The sequence below is a fragment of the Typopeltis vanoorti genome, chromosome 20 (genome assembly GCF_054136105.1).
Source record: "Typopeltis vanoorti isolate ZY-2024b chromosome 20, IOZ_Tvanoo_1.0, whole genome shotgun sequence".
Taxonomy (NCBI): Eukaryota; Metazoa; Arthropoda; class Arachnida; order Uropygi; family Thelyphonidae; genus Typopeltis; species Typopeltis vanoorti.
Genome location: NC_143568.1, coordinates 93,804,983 through 93,822,099, shown reverse-complemented (window position 1 = coordinate 93,822,099; position 17,117 = coordinate 93,804,983). Strand labels below are relative to the sequence as shown.

The 17,117-nt window shown below is 35.0% G+C and overlaps 1 protein-coding gene across 1 annotated transcript in view; it reads left to right on the top strand.

Moving 5' to 3' along the window:
• The window catches only part of LOC150095666 (two pore channel protein 1-like), a 355,100-nt gene that overhangs the window by 17,936 nt on the left and 320,047 nt on the right, over positions 1-17,117 (top strand). Inside the window, exon 2 of the mRNA XM_090409936.1 lies at positions 8,400-8,551. Within this exon, the coding sequence (XP_090266062.1) occupies positions 8,400-8,551 (152 nt within the window). The remainder of the gene's footprint in view (positions 1-8,399; positions 8,552-17,117) is intronic.

The window sequence follows — 17,117 nt, the reverse complement described above, 5'->3', positions numbered from 1 at the left end:
AAGACATCTAAAGAAGATTAGGAATGGGTAAAACAACAGTCAGAGACTTGTCTAAAATCTGAAGGGATGGATCTATCTCCATTGGAACAAAGTTGTGGTTGTTTTTCCAACAGCGACTTATGGATGTGAGACTTGAAACCTAAAGAAGTCAGGTAAGAAAAGAATAGCTGCTTTTGAGATGTGGTGTTACAGAAGGCTGTTGAGGATATCATATACTGAAAGATGTACAAATGAATGGGTGTTGGAAAAGATCAGTAGAACTTGAAGACTCCTTAAGGATATTGACAGAAAAAAGTTAAAATATTTTGGACACATTGAAAGGATGGAAGGAGGACTTCTCAGAACAGTAATAGAAGGTAAAGTTCCTGTAAAAAGAGCAAGGGCTAGACGATCAGTGAGATGGATGGATGGAGTGTGTGGAGTGACTGATCTTCAGAGAGTTGAAGCCTCCAGAAAAGCATACAATAGGACCACATCGCAATGACTGGAGTAGCACATCACCAAGCATCAGAATAACCATATGGTATATGTGGATGCCCAGTGAACATATGGATGGAAATATTTGATAGGATTACTTGGTTATCTCAGCTTGTTAATGTGTTATTTAATAACTAATTAATCCTATCAGATACCTTGCCACTTGACAGTATGCCCTCTGAATTTCAACTCCCTATGCACAAACACCCTCAAATACCTAGCTGCATCAATTTTCTGGAATATTAGCAAAAGAAAAGAAAGCATTGTGAAAGGAATATAAACAATAAGGTGATCATCATGCTCATGAGCAATATAAAGCACAAGCAAGAAGGATGACAAATATGGTAAGGAAAGCTAAAAAAAAAAGGAAGACTGCATGGTCATTTTCCTCCAATTGGGGAAAATGACTATGCACTCTTGTCCTGGGATGTTGCTCAACATGTGTAAATTTTGATCAATAAAGGGTTTATGCAGAACTACAAAGCTGGCGATTCTAACAAACTTAGGATGCAACTTGGAGCAGTGCCATGGCATAAAAAACTACATGGAATGAATGTCATTAGTGCATGGGAAGTGATCCAGGATTGTTTTTTGAGCAAGGCAGTATCAGAGTGTAAACCCAAAGTCAGGAGGATAGACCGAGTAGGGATTAAATGGATGACTAACAGTAAAAAGTAGTAGCTGCAAAAAAAAAAGTGTTATGGAAGGAATATAAACAAGGTGATCAGCATGCCCACGAGCAGTATAAAGCACAAACAAGAAGAGTAATTAGTATGTTAATGAAGGCTAAATCATATTTCAAGAGAAAATTAGCTAAGCAGGCCAAATCCAAAAGAGTTTTTTATTCATAGCAAGTAATTGAAAGAATGATTATGGAAAAATAACTTTACTCAGTGCTGATTGGTAGGAAAGTTACACAAGCAGAAGAAATAGTTCAGTTACTAAGTATGGTGTATGGAGGGGAATCATGGCAACTGAAGGTGACTAGTGGAGTGTCCCCAGGTGCTCTGTACTAGAACCACTACTCTTTAATTTGTACATTAATGATATAGCAGAAGATTTGAGGAGGACAATATTCAGTTGTTTGCTGTTGATGCAAAACTGGAGAGGGCAGTAGTTAATAAAGTTGATGTCGATATCTTACAGGATGATTTAAAAAAATTGGCAGTGTGGACAAAGGACAATTGTTATCAATTTAATGTTGTAAAATATAAGGTAATTTCACTTTGGGATGAAAGGGTTACATATTTCGTATCATGTTGAAAGTGGTAGATTACAGGAAATTGATGAGGTTAGGGATTTGGGGAGTGATGGTGGATAGACATTTGAAATTTAGAGGACATATTGCAAGCATTGACAAAATAGCTCAGAAGATTACTTGGATGTTGAAGAAAACATTGAGAATATTGAGAGTAAAGATATGGAGGTTATTATCCCTCTTTATAAGACTATGATTTGGGCACATTTTGACTAATATGCACAGATTTGGTCATCTTTATTTCCAGGGGACCAGAAAGTGGTCGAGCGGATTCAGAGATGAGTGATCAAGCTCGTGGCAAGTCTTTAGAATGTTCCCTATGAGGATAGATTGAAGGTGTTTGGGTTGCAGAGTTTGGCTGACAGGCAGAGGAGAGAGAGGATATGATGGAAACTTATAAGTTACTAAAGGGATTCTATAGGATGGATAGAAAAGATATTTTTCAATACATGGGAAGTAGGGGGAAAACAAGGGGTCACACTTGAAAATTGTCTAAGAGTCAGGGTGAGGTTAGTAATGATGTGCGGACTAGGTTCTTTACTTAGAGAGTGGTGAATGAGGGGAATGGATTGCCAGAGGTGGTTGTGAGGCACCCCAACAGTGAAAAGTCATGTTAATGGATAGTGTGGATCTTCTGTGATTAGTCTTTTGACTCTATAGAGTACTATATAAATAATAATAATAAAACATTACACTGATGGAACTGTTCTCATCAGTGTAATACACAGCATGCAATCTTTTCATTCCAAAATACATAACTTGATATTCATAAGAAACCTTTTCCACATTAAACATTTCCATATTTCCTAATAATATTTTTCAATTTCTACAATTCTTTCCTTAGTTATTATTATTGATTGGCAACTCTATGAATTCAAGCCCATCATAGGAAGTCCCATTAATCATTTGTACAGCACTTATCATACTTCACCTTAAATTCAGTCAGTGACAGTCTATTCACAACCACCTCTGGCAACCTATTCCATTCATTCACCACACTCTAAGCAAAATATAGTTCTCACATCTCTGCTGACCATACTTTTACTTGACTTCTCTTGTATCTTCCTTTTGTCATGTATTGAAAAAAAAAAAAAAATTCAAAATACATATGAAACATTTCAAAACATATGAAATGTTTCATATGACTTACACCATCTTGATCACCTGCCTTGGAACCCTCAAAACTACTTATTCGTTCCCATGAAATCCAGGCAAAACCCTCAAGAAATATCAGCACAGTGGTCCAGATGTGATCATATCAAAGCCCTATAAAAGAGTGTTGACAGCTTTCTTATCCCTAAGTGTCAGTATATTTTACAACATCCAAAATGATCCTTTGAGTTATTTTGCATGTTTTTGCAACATGCCCTCTGAACAGCAACTTCCTATTTACCATCACTCCCAAATTCCTAACCTCATAAATTTCTTGCAGTTTAGTTCCATCAATGTAATATGCAGCTTTTATTATTATTCTTATATATCCACATTCTCCCTTGTATTCCAGCAGATTATGAGGAAAACATGAATGGCATACATCAGCAAATTAACACAAGTACAGGGCAAGTACTTATTATGAAAGACTTCAAAACTACATGGATATAAATTGGAAGGAAATAGAATTTCTACAGCTGCTAAGAGATAATCTGAGAAACCATATAATGGAAGGGACTAGGAGTTTGAGAGTGCTAGATCTGATGTTTGCATCACAGAACTTGTTAGTAATCAGGATAGTTGCATTGCTTCTGAAGAGAAGCAATGCAATTACCCTAGTTACTGACAAGTGAAAATTCTGATATAAAATGAAAATTGAGTTAGATGAATGAAATGGCTACACATAATATTTCTGGACTTTGCAAAGGTGTTTGACAAGACACTACATGGAGCTGTGTTATATAAATTGTGGCGAATGGGTATAAAAATCTCGTGGTGATATGGATAAAAGAGTAGCTGGTGGACAGAACATCAAAGAATAGTACATGAAAGAATTGAATCCAGAAAGTGATTGACTAGTGGTGTATTGTAGAGCTCTATGCTTGGACTGCTACTATATAAGAAGAAATATCCAGTTTTTTCCCCCCAATATGACACCTGTTTAAAGAGACATATTACTAAAATTATGAGAACATCATAACAGATGATGGCAATATCATCATTATCAATGCTTTCTGTGCCTACTGGCACATAAGGCTGCTGATGGCAATATACAAACAACATATATAGATTACTGTACTTAGATCTCATCTAAGTACAGTAATATCTTGAAATTTCAATTTCAAGAAATTGAAATTTCTTTAATCTCTCTTCATACTCAGTATTCCAGAGTAAAGAGTGATGTGCAATCTCTGGAATACTGAGCATGAAGAGAGATTAAAGAAATTTCAATTTCTTGAAATTGAAATTTCAAGGAATGAAATTTCACTCTTCCAAGTTTTGCAAAACTGGGAAGAGTGATGGTCAATGAAGATGATACAGAGATCCTGCAGGATGATTTACATAGACTGGCAGCATGGACAAAGGATAATGGTTGCCAGTTTGATGTGGCAAAGTGTAAGGTCACTTTTGTGCGAAGAGATCACAAGCTGTGTACTTCATTAATCGAACTGGACTGTAGGAAATTGATGAGGGCAGGGATTTAGGGATGGTTGTGAACAAGGAGTTGAAGTTTAGAGAGCATATTGCAAAGGTGGCAAAAAATGACTCATCAGATTACTTGGATATTGAAAACAAACAAACAAACAAAAACACACACGCACGCACGCACGCGCGCGCGCACACACACACACATATATATATATATGCAGGGTTGGGGTGGGTAATTCCTCTTTTAAGGCTTTTAATAAGGCAACATCTAGATTACTGTGTGTGTGCAGATCTGGTTAGCTGGATTCCATGGGTGATGAGTAGGGGAGGATCCAGAAGTGAGCGATTAAGATTCTGATATGTCTATAGAATAATCCCTTTGAGGATAGATTGAAGGTCTGTGGATTACAGTGATTAGTTGATGGTCAGAAAAGAGGAGATAGTAAAGAGGTGTTTTAAGATTGACACTGAAGACTTTTTCAGTACATGGCAGGAAAGAAGGGAACAATGGATCAACCATGGAAATTGTGTAAGAGTGGCTAGCAAGAGAGCAAGGACTAATATTTTGCTTTTATGGTGGTGAAAGGATGGAATAGATTGCCAGTGATGGTTGTGAATGCTTCATTGATGAATGAGTTTCAGTAGAAGTATGATAGGTATTGTGTGAATAATAATTACTATAGTCTCCCACAATGAGTTTTTAACTCTGTGGAGATGCCTAAGAAAATAATGATCAATATTAGACCCCACTGAGTCAAAAGATGCATCATGAGAGGCCCTCGTTTTTACAGAGTCCATCAAGCTGTGTTTAAACTCATCTCTGATGGTTTATTGTTCTGTCTGTCTCTTACCAACTTATGTCTCCATCAGTTCCCCCTCTTCTTGCTATCCACAAGGCTTTGCAAATTGCATTTCCTCAGTTTGTCTTCATACCCAGTATTCCAGAGATGGTATGAAGAGATGGTATGCAAACCACTCTTTACTCAGTTGTTTGGATCCTCTCCAATATATTCTCCTTGAAAAGTCATCTCCTTGAAAACCATCTGATGAGATCAAAGTACAGTAATCTATATATGTTGCTTGTACATAATCTGTTGTGATGTTCTCATGATTTTAGTAATATGTCTGTTTAAACAGGTGTCATATTGGGGATAACGTTATCCATCATCTCCTCCACCTCCTTCAAAATTTCTCCAGCAGTTGTGTATTCCGTATCCCATCCTGCATACCAACTTTCAAACTTTACACTTCACGGAACACCAACCTGGCATCCCCTCTCACATAATCTATTCAGAACCTCCTGTAAGGCAATAACATCTGCTCTACTCCTTATAGTTCTTCCCAACTTTGCATCATGTGCAAATTACTGCATGTGTCCAGTTATCATTTTCACTCAAGAATATCTCCAAAGCCCACCCTATAGTACACCACTATGACTTTCCTCTTCTAGATCCTGCTACCACATACACAAATTTCTAATAATACCTTCTGATAGCCAGTCACCTATCCAACTCATCAGTCTTTTGTCTAACATACTTCATTCCAGTTTATTTATCAACTTGTCATGTGGAAATCTGTCAGAGGCCTTTGCGAAATCCACATATACATCTGTATGTGCATCTACATTTGCCAATGTATTTGTTACCTTGTTATAATACATGAGTAGATTGCTAAAACACAACCTCTTTTTGACAAACCATGCTGAATGTCACAGAAACTGCTGCTGTTATTAACCCATTTCTAGATCCTAGCCCTCACCAACCTTTACCATAATTCCAGACACACAGCTTAGCCTATAATTTCAAGCCTTAGTCTCTCCCACCCCCCTCCTCTTTGTGAAGTGGAACAATTTTATCTTCTTTCACTCCTTTGGGACCTACCCTGTTGCAGGACTCATGTAAAACAGGTATGACAAAGGTATAGTTAACTCCCTGGAGCATTCCTTCAAGATATGCATTGATACACTATCAGTTGTACTGTCTTATTAACATGTAGTTTACTTAATTCCACATATACTTCCTGCTCACTCTCCATTAGTCCCTCCTCCAGCATTCCCTCTATACCCAAGCTTCTGATCTCCCACTTACAAGGATGAAATACCTTGTTGTGCTCACTGGATACTTCATCTGTAGTTACTAATCTACCATTTTCATTCATCAGCAATCTCCCATAATTATTCTTTCTTTAAAATTCTTAAGATTTTTAATATAATACTGCCAACGATACCACCTGTTAACTATCCTAATTTTGAGGAAAATTAGGATTCAATTAACAATCAAAATTATATATAATTAAATCAATAACTTAGTTCTGTAAGAAAATTCCACCTAATTATGACAGGTGAATCAGATAAAGAACATTTGAGAATTTCAGTAGTTCCTGATAGATTGATGGTAGAATCTAAAAAACGTAGTTCATTGAATTGTCGGGAAACTGTCCTGATGAAATTAAAGTTCTTTTAAAAAATGGATAAAGATAGATCTAAGGTGTTGGGAATATGCTTGAGGAATACTTTTGCAAACCTCTGAATGAAAATATAGTTCTGAATGGTTCCTTTGTGGCAATTTTTATTATCCTTATAAAGTTTATTGCAGTTCATTTTTTAATCACTAAATATATGTTAATTTATCAACAGGTTCATTTATTTGTATGGTAATATTGATTCTTGATAGCTGTTTTACTACATTAAAACTTTACTACATTACTATTACTTTTACTACATTACTACATTTTACTACATGCTGAATCAGGCTATAATGTAGTAAAACAGCCATCAAGAATATGTTAGTTTAGTCAAAGTTTTATTATTATGCAGATTATCTCCATGGAGTCAGACTCATCACAGGAGATTCACATTAACCTTTATACACACAATACCTATCATATCTCTCATTATTATTTTAGCTTTCTGTCTATTAAATGTTAGTATGTTCTGTTACTTGTAAAGATGAACATGATATTTTATTCGGCTATGAAACTTAGCCAAAATTTTACAAATAAATACATAAGTGAATAAATAATTAAACATAAGTGATTCTGGTAATAATATTGTATGATGAATGAATGAACATGATATAATGGTTGAAACTTTGAGTGCGGCATTAATTAAGAAATTTACTCATGGAATATGGTAGCCATTTGTTAAACAGTGCTCGTTGTTTTCTTTAGTACATATCAAGATTATTTGATATTTTAAAAGGGTATTGTCCAAAGATTTTATATCTGTTAAAGAAGTTCAAAAGAATAGGTAATCTTATTTATATATGTACAGTAGATTCCTGTTCATTGGGTTAAATTTGGGCTAGAACGTTTTGGCCCAGTTAAGCAGCTGTCCAATTATGTTAAAGTTAAAAACACTGAGCAACAAATCATTTATTCAAATTAATTACAATAGTGAAATATGTACACATTTAATAAATTTCCTCATAGCCATTATCAACAGAGACTTGTTGTCCTTTGATGTAATCCTATTAAAAGTCATCTTCTGGTATAGCCAGATGACAGTGACTGGAATTAGACGAATGACCTTTGATATGGACTGGTAAGGCAATTTTTTCAGCTAGTGACAAATACGTACGTGGAAATTTGGTAAGGGTCCAGAATTTTTTAAAATTAAAATTAAAAACAAAATGATCAAAAAATAGAGCACTTAAAAATTTCTATACATTTCTGATTTGATGCTAGTTAAAAACTGTCACCCCCCGTAGAAGATAATACTCTGTATAAGTTGAGTCGGTGAGAGGAGTGAAGTCATTTGTCACCGAAAAATGTGGAGGAACAAAGCTGATGAGGTCATTGATAAGCTGTGGTTTGGCATGGTATGACGTTTGCACCTATTGTGCCAATAAAACTTAAATCAACTAACCATTTACAAACAATTACCTCAGAGGGATAATCTTGAATGCCACATATTCTGTCCCAAATAAGCAAAGAAAACTGGCAATTTTTCTCAATTTGGTTTGGATCTTTAAGATTGGTTTCAAATAAATGGCTGCTCCAATTAACCAATGGCTCAATTAACTGGATTCTACTGTATAAAATTTGTCAGTTTATGTACTTCCTGAATGATTCATTCTTTTTTTAGGTATTGTTGAACTTCCTCATGATATTCATCATCTCTTTGAAGAAGCAGCATTTAATTACACAGAACTCCAGCCACCTATCGAAGATAGTTCTAGAGAAAGCATAGTTCATACATGGGAAATGAATTATCACGAAGCAGCTATATATTTAGAAGTATTATTATTATTATTTAACCTATATATACCGTAGATTTTGAATATATAGACATTTCAATTTTTACTGTAAAGGATGACAAAAACATTCATTTTAGCTAAGTTTTCTAGCATTTCAGATTTATTATTTTTTTTTTTTAACTGTTGCATTTGACTGATCCTACTAATTTAAATTGCAAAATGAGAAAATATGCCACAGCATGAGATTTAATGATTCCTGCATTAAAGCCAAGTTTTTGAGATGGATTTCATTAAGTATAATACTTGCATCCAAGATGATGGTGGTGGTGGAAAGAAGAATCCATAGTAATTCCTCCAATGTTATTTAAATAATTATCCTGCCACAAGAAATAGCTTAAAGTGAGATTTTCTTCTGTTCGGGGTTGTTCTAGTTGCTATATGGGTTGAAGATGGGTCCTCCACATTCTTGGAATAATTAATCCATCATTTTTGTTCAACTTTGGATGATTTGATGTTTCAGCATTTCACACTCTTCTTTGAATTTTCTTTCAAACCAGGTTTTGGTGTGGTGTAAGGACTTAGTGCGTTTCCAGTCATTTTGGCATGTTTGGAGTGAATGTCTGATAGGTCTGTTTTACCATAATGGAGGTATTTAATGTGTCATTTGTGTTCGTCTTTTCTGATTAGGATCATGCATCCTGTTTTCCCATATGTAGAGTAGGTTACATGTACATTGGATTTTGTAAAGCCCAGGATGGGCCAGGTATGGAAGAGGATCTTTGGAAGAGCTAAGTAAATTTCTTAATTTTGTCGTGAGTTTGAAGGTTGTCTTAATGTTGTATTTAAGTAGTTTTCTATCTGTTTTTTCCAAAATGCCCCTAATGTAGGGTATTGCTATGGCATGTATATAATCTTTTTTACTTTTAGTGGCATTTTTATGGAGGATCTTGCAAACTGTTTTTTTATTGTAGACTTTTTTTTACAAATGTTTGTTAATAATTTCAAATTCTTGGTTCAGAGCTTGTTCATTAAAGCAAATTGTTAGGGCTCTGTGTTTGAGGGTGCTGATGATTCCTAGTTTTTGTGTTGGATGGTGGTATGAATTTTTATGTATGTATTGGCCTGTGTATGTGTGTGTGTGTGTGTGTGTGTGTGTGTGTGTGTGGGCTGTGAAGGAGAGACAGCCTGAGGGAAGACGTGACAAATGTGTCTAGAAAAGGAAGAGAGTGGTTGTTTTCAATTCAATGGTGAATTAGATATGTTTGTATTGTTTGTTCAAGTGGCTTAGGAATGTATTTAATGTTTCTCGGCCGTGGGGCCAAATGGTGAAAATATCATCAACACATCTGAGCCGACTTTGGGCTTTAGGCTGGCTGAATCTAGAACTTATTGCTTGAAGTCTTCCATGTAAAAGTTACCTATTGGGGGGAAAGTGGTAAGCCCATTGCGGCCTTCTTTTTGTAGGTAAAAATTATTTTGACACACAAAATACCCAGAGCAGAGTACATGAGCAAAGAGGGCCGTTATGTCAGGTGAAAATATGTTCTGTAAGAGAAAAATAGTGTCATTGATTGGGACATTAGCGAAAAGGGTAGTTATGTCAAAGCTGACTAATAAATCTTCATTGTTGAATGTGATGTTTCTAATATTGTTTATGAAGTGTTGTGCATTTTTTATGTATGGGGGGGGGGGGGGAATGATCTACCAACTCCTTAAGTATGGCTGCTAATTTCTTGGCTAGGTAATAATTAGGGCTGGTGATTTCTTCAACTATAGGTCGTAGTGGTGTGTTTGTTTTGTGTATTTTTGGCAGGCCATAAATTCTGGGAGCACAGGCATAATGCGGTATTAGTTTTTTGGTTTCTTCTGACCATGTGATCACCAGTTTGATTAATTCTGTTGTTTTCTTTTAGATGTGGTTTGTAGGGTTGTAATTCGCCATTTGGTACGTGTTGTGGTCGGATACCTAATTCATTTTTTCCAGGTATGCTGTCTGATTGAGGACAATGGTAGCATTAACTTTATCTGCTTTTGTAATCACAATGTCTTTGTTATTTTTTAAGGATTTAAGGGCCAATTTTTCTTCTCTGGTTAGGTTGCAACTTAGTTGTTTATTAAAGTTTTGTATAGTGCAGCTTGTATCTTATACATATGTATTTTTTCTGATGATGACCTCAATGTAGAGGTAGAAATGTTGAATTACTTTCGTTAAGTAAAGTAAGTATTCTAACACATGTATTGTGTCACCATAAATTCATCACTATGAATGCTGACCACCATGTAACCTTAAAAGAAAAAATTTAAACAACCACTTCCCATTCACTTAATATTTTGACATTCCTATTATCTTATGGGAAAGTTTTCTTCTTCAGCAGTATACTTTTGTATTCCAAGTATTATCACATAAATGCTAAAAAAAAAAAAAAAGGTTAATAGAAAATTTTGTGTTTCTAGAATAAATTCAGTTAAGTTTTAAAAATATCATAGCAAGTGTACAAAAAGTTTTAGTGGTGATGAATGTCAAAAAGTTTTAGTGGTGATGAATCAAAGACTTTATCTTTAGATTGTAAATGAGTTGTATAGAAATGGGGGATATTAAAGATCCAACCTTATTTCAAAGCCAAATATATGTATAAACTTCAGAAGTTTTGAAATTTTGATCAGAGAGCTTATGAGAATACAATCCTTGTGGCATTGTTGCCTTAGCTTGCACTACTTAAAAAAGACATGAACACTGCCCAGGCGTAGAATATCGTCTTTGCTTTAGCCAAATTAAATAATTTGGTATGAAAAGAGCAATAAAAAAGACGAAAATTATGAAAATACACAGAAATACAGAAAAAGTGTTTCTTCCCTAGTGAACCTACAAATTACATATTCTAGCTCCAATAGGCACATTTTTTTTTAAAGATGGAAAATACCTTGAATAAGTAAAACTGGTATGAATGTAATCTAGCTGGTTAAATTTATGTGCAGCAAGAGAGAGAAATCTGCTAGTATATAAGAATGTTCAAACCAGCTTTAACATATGGAAGTTGGCTAGAAGTAATGCACAGTTATTTACTGGAACTCACCAAATTAGAGTTTTGAGGAAAATCAGGGGAAATGAAGAGATAGGCTATCAACAGAATGAAAATTGAAGATATCAGAATGAAATTGACCTAATCAATATTTGAAAATGTATAAGTACAGTTAATTATGATAATAATAATAATCATATGATGATACACTGCTATGAGTCCCCTTTACAGGGAGGTACGGCACCATCTCAGTCCCCCCAAATTTTATCTGTGCTCCGGAACTGGCATAGCTGACGAATCAGGCCTATGACTGGGTCAGTATTCCTGACTGTAATCCGTGTGTATGTTCACTGGACCGGTTTGCCTGCTTGCGGGATGAAAACCCCCAGATAAACTGGTGGAAAAAACTGCTGTCCACGCCCAAGACCGGCTAACTTGGCTATGACTGAGGAAGAGCCTTAAGCTCCTCGCGTCGTTGACGGGAATCGAACCTAGGACACTCCTTCCCCAGGCATATGGTTGCGAAGCGCATAGCCACTAGGCTAACCATGCAGATAGCTAATTATGATGATGTGGTCACTTAAACAGAATGGGGAGTGAAAAATTAGCAAAACAAATGTTTGAAGCAGAGATGGGCAGGAAAAAGAGAGGAAGATCAGAATATAGGTAGGTTGATGCTGCTCAAAGTACTTTAAAAGATTGAAATTAACAGCAGATAAAGTCAGAGGACTGACAGATATCAGAATATCACATATCAAAATACTATAATAGACCAATTTGGAAGAAAGTTTGTCGATAAGAAACTGGCATGAAATATTAATTATGTTGGACTCTCATAATATCTGTACACACTTGAGGGTATATTATGCCAAAAATGACAATAGTGAGTTTCAATTGATGTTGAATATGTTTAATTGATGTTGATCAAGAGTTCTAGCCAGATATCATGTAATTTACTGTATATAATTCAGATGTGTCAACTGCAGTGTGGTGCTCTTTATTAAATTGATTGTAGCATCCTATAACAGCAGGTCAAGAATTATACCAATAGCATGACCATTCATAAGGAAATTAGAGTATGGTAATCTCCAAGACTTGACAGATATGTTTGCCCACTTGCCCTTGGTCAGAAGATTTCTCTAGCTGGCAAGTAGCTGCAGACTGAATATAAATTTATAATATTTTTTATTTAATAAAAAATAACTTTTTAAGCAATTTTTTTTAAACAGAAGAATATTAGGACCATTCTAATAATAAAAATTAATATAATAAATTATATTTTACAAAAAATCAGTAATGTTTTTGCTGTTCTTGAAATGGTCTTTGCACGAAGGAAATGTTCTCCAAACAATACAGTACCACTAATCACTTTATGGAACTCCTATTATTTATTGGACATATCATTAAAAAATGGGAGAGGGTCTTGGTCAAATCTATTTTTTCTCATGGCGAGTAGAATTTTGCATAAGTTGTCGAGTACTAGTAATCTCCAACAAATAGTATTACTACACAGTGACAAACTGATTATCTCTGCAACATCAGCCCATCAACTAGTCTTCTTTCTGTTTTCAATCACTATCTGTTAACTTATATGCTAATACCTTTTATTACACTGTGTCTGTAGTATTATCAAGGTTATGAATAAACACAATATATACAAAAACAAAAAAGTGACTGAGTTGTTTATTATACTAGCTTTCATGTGTGCAAAATACACTACATACATAATAGTACTATTTTGTTTTAAATTTCAACTGAAAAGAATACTGTATTTGTGCTAAAGCTGAACTTAAATACAAAATTTGTGAAAGTAGTAGTAATATACATCACTACTAAAAGCAAACCTATTGTTGTCAGAAACATCATATCACATATTGTGATATGATGTTTCTGACAACAAAATCTGTCTCTTGTCTAAAGTGACGATTTTTTTATTATAATTATTACCATGTGACACCTCCAAGCAGTCCAAGGCCTCATTGCGAATGACAAATTTGTTATGAGAGAGAGAGGGATATATCATTGGATTTATTTATAACCCTGATTTTTCTACAGATGCGCTGTGGAGAAAAATTACTGGATAGTTCAGACAGATAAAGGTAATAAATGCAGTTTAAAAATGCCAACTGAGTGTACAATCAATAAAATTCTTCACTAACAAACAAAATGAAAAGATTTACCAAATTTAACTTGAAAAAAACTTTATTCTGTAAGTTGAATTTTCATTGAAGCCACAATTTTAGACCCAAGTCATTGCCATCTTCATTATGTACAGTTAAATTATAGATATATCCCAAAAATGCAAAGTAGTATAGAAAATTTCAAGTTAAACATGTATCAGACTCCAGATGAGACACCCGTAATGTTGCAGGTAAAGAGCTTGGTTAGTAATACTATTACAGGCCAATAGAAATTAAAGTTAAGTCATTAGTACCTACTACAATTACAATCTTGTTTACTTTTCTTTTTTGTTTTTGAATTACTTGCTTATATTTTTAATTTTTGCTCCTGGAAAACTCTGAGTTATAACCCATGTTTTATGATAGAGTCACCATACCAAATGACATCCGACCTAATTCCTTGCTCTGTTGGTTCTTATTTTGCTGCCTAATTTTCTTTTTCTCCCTATGTTCATTCAAATGCCTCTTGACTTTCTGTAATTCCCATGTTGTTTCGCTGATAAATGATAGCTAACTATTTTAAAGAAAAAGTGTTTATTAACATTACTTGCCATAATTAGGAAAGTTTGTGACAGTAATTTTTTCTTTTTATTAATCTTTGAAGTGGAGTTTCACAACCATCTTTATAGCATTTTCAATAAATAGGAAAGGGCCTTTATGGCAGACTTATTTTGTTTCATTGAATTCTGTGACTGAAAGAAATTGCATGTTGTTCAAGACCAAAATTGTTTTGTATCTAATGTTTCTTGGTGTTCTTCTAAGTATAACAGGTCACATAAGTAAGGTACATGGTAAACTTCTATATGGGAGAATCTAACTTGCATATCATGCCTAAGGCATGATATGCAAGTTAGTAGTTTTTTTACAGTGCAAAAATTTGGCTGTCATCTTTGCTAGTTTGTCATGTCTCAGCCATCTCTACTAGATGACTATAAGACTTGGCTGAAAATTCTGCAAAGAAATAAAGTTTCTCCTGAGTACATTCTAGAAGCTAATAAATTACTTCAGGTGATATTTCTGTGTGCAATAGGATAATTTTTGTGTGTGTTTCTCTCATCTCACTGGTTGGTGGAGTGATTGTTACATTACTAGGGAATTATTATAGAACGAGGTGGTTTCCCCTCATTGTTCTCCTTGTCCAAAAATAGCATTCTATGTCTGTAGATCTGTGTGTTCACAGGGACAATTTGCCTGTTTTGAGGGACAAAAAAGCCCAAGTTTCTGGGAGAAAAAATCCTCCACCTCCATATGAAACTGGGTAACATTCATAAGCTTAGTCACTTCCCAAGTGAGTATTGCATGATCACTGTCACCAACCGGAGGCAGAATAGTTACGTCTTGTATTGAAAAGCCCTGTCTTTGATTCTTCACATCATAGACAAGATTTGAATCCAGCTCCTCCCATCCAAAGGACTTCATCGAAAACAACTGCACTCAGTAGGATAATTAGAAATTGAGATTTCTTGTTCACATTATGCAATTTAAAATCAAAATTGCTTAATGAATTTTAGTCAAAATATGAAATGATAAATTTCATCATAATTCATTCACTTACCCCAGTTCTGATATATGCCCACAGATGTGGACAAGTTAATACTTTCAAAATGTTTCATTTTATTGTATTTCTTCAACTGGGGCACAAAATTTTTGAAGGGTATCGGTCATGTCTTAGTAATTTACTAACTTTTTAGAACAGAATCACGCTGGATTGGATAAAGGAAATGGTTACACAATGATTCTGCTGGATTTTTCAAAGGCATTTGACAGAATACCACATGGAACTCTGTTGCAAATTAGAACAAATGGGGATGGATATGACATGGGTTATGTGGATAAAAGGGTGGCAAAATCCATGAGAAAGCAGATGACTAGTGTTGTGCTGTAAAGTTTTGTGCTAGGATCACTACTGTTTAATTTGTACATAATGATATAGGAAATAATCTGAAAAGAAATATTCAGTTGTTTGTGATGCAGTATTAGATAGAGTAATAGTTAATCAAGAAGATGTAGCTTACAGGTTGATTTAAATAAGCTATCTGTATGGGCAAAAGTTAATGGGTTTCAGTTTAATGTGGAGAATGTAAAGTTATGCATTTTGGAAAAAAATCGATTACAAGTTTTGTACCACATTGATGGAACTGTACTCCAGGAAATAAATGAAGCTAGGGATTTAGGAGTGGTGGTAGATAGAGAGTGAATTTTAGAGGGCATATTGCTAAGGTTGCTAGGGTAGCTCATAAGATTACTTGACTATTGACAAACACACTAAAATAGAGATAGGAAATTGTTGTTGTTCCACTTTATAAGGCCTTGATAAGTCCACATTTGGATTTCTGTGCTTGGGTCTGGTCTCCTGGGTTTCTTGGGAATGAGGAAGTGGCGGAGAGGATTCAGAGGCAAGTGACTAAGATGGTTGAGTAGTCTGTGGAATGTTCACTATGAGGATAGATTGAGGATGTGTGGATTGCAGAAGTTGGTTGATAGGCAAAAAAGAGGGCTATGATAGAAACATTTAATTTACTTAAAGCATTTTATAGGATTGATGCAGGGGAAATATTTTAGCATTTAGCTACAGGTTGCAGAACAAAAAACCATCCTAGCAAGTTGAGTAAAGATATGGTTAATAGGGGTGTGAGGATTAGATTTTTCACTTAGAGAGAGTGGTAAATGAATGGAATAGGTTTCCTAAGTCAGTTGTGAATGCTTTGTTAATAGTTTCAGGGTGACTGAAGAAAGGTTGATTACGGTGTTGGTAGCAAGTTTTGGATTGACGTTAGAATTCTTTTTTAATTTTTCAAATTTTTTCATCTGTCGGCCTTGTATTTTTTCAAATTCTTTTTCTGCAGCGGTACACGAGATGTCATGTAAAATAGACCACAGTTTGTGATTTAAAGTGCACGAAAGTTCATCTTTGAAGGCACGAGAATCAACATCATCCACGGAGATACGATCGCACGGAAGGCCTGCCAATATGGTAAAATGAAGTTGAAGCTGTCTAGACAATTAAATCATCTAACTTTCCTGAAACGCTGCCGGGATAATAAAGTAATCCCGAACTGTGTAAAATTCAAGCACCGTTTTGTTTCGCAAAAAGCTCTCCGTATATATAACCGCGCTAGCTTCGCGAACAAATCACCGCCACGCGGTTTCTCTTAGCGGAAATTAACGAAGCTATTCGTGCCTTCGAAGATGAACTTTCGTGCACTTTAAATCACGAACTGTGGTCTATTTTACATGACATCTCGTGTACAGCTGCAGAAAAAGAATTTGAAAAAATACGAGGCCGACAGATGAAAAAATTCGAAAAATTAAAAAAGAATTCTAACGTCAATCCAAAACTTGCTACCAACACCGTAATCAACCTTTCTTCAGTCACCCTGAAGCCTGAAGCACTCGACACGCTTGC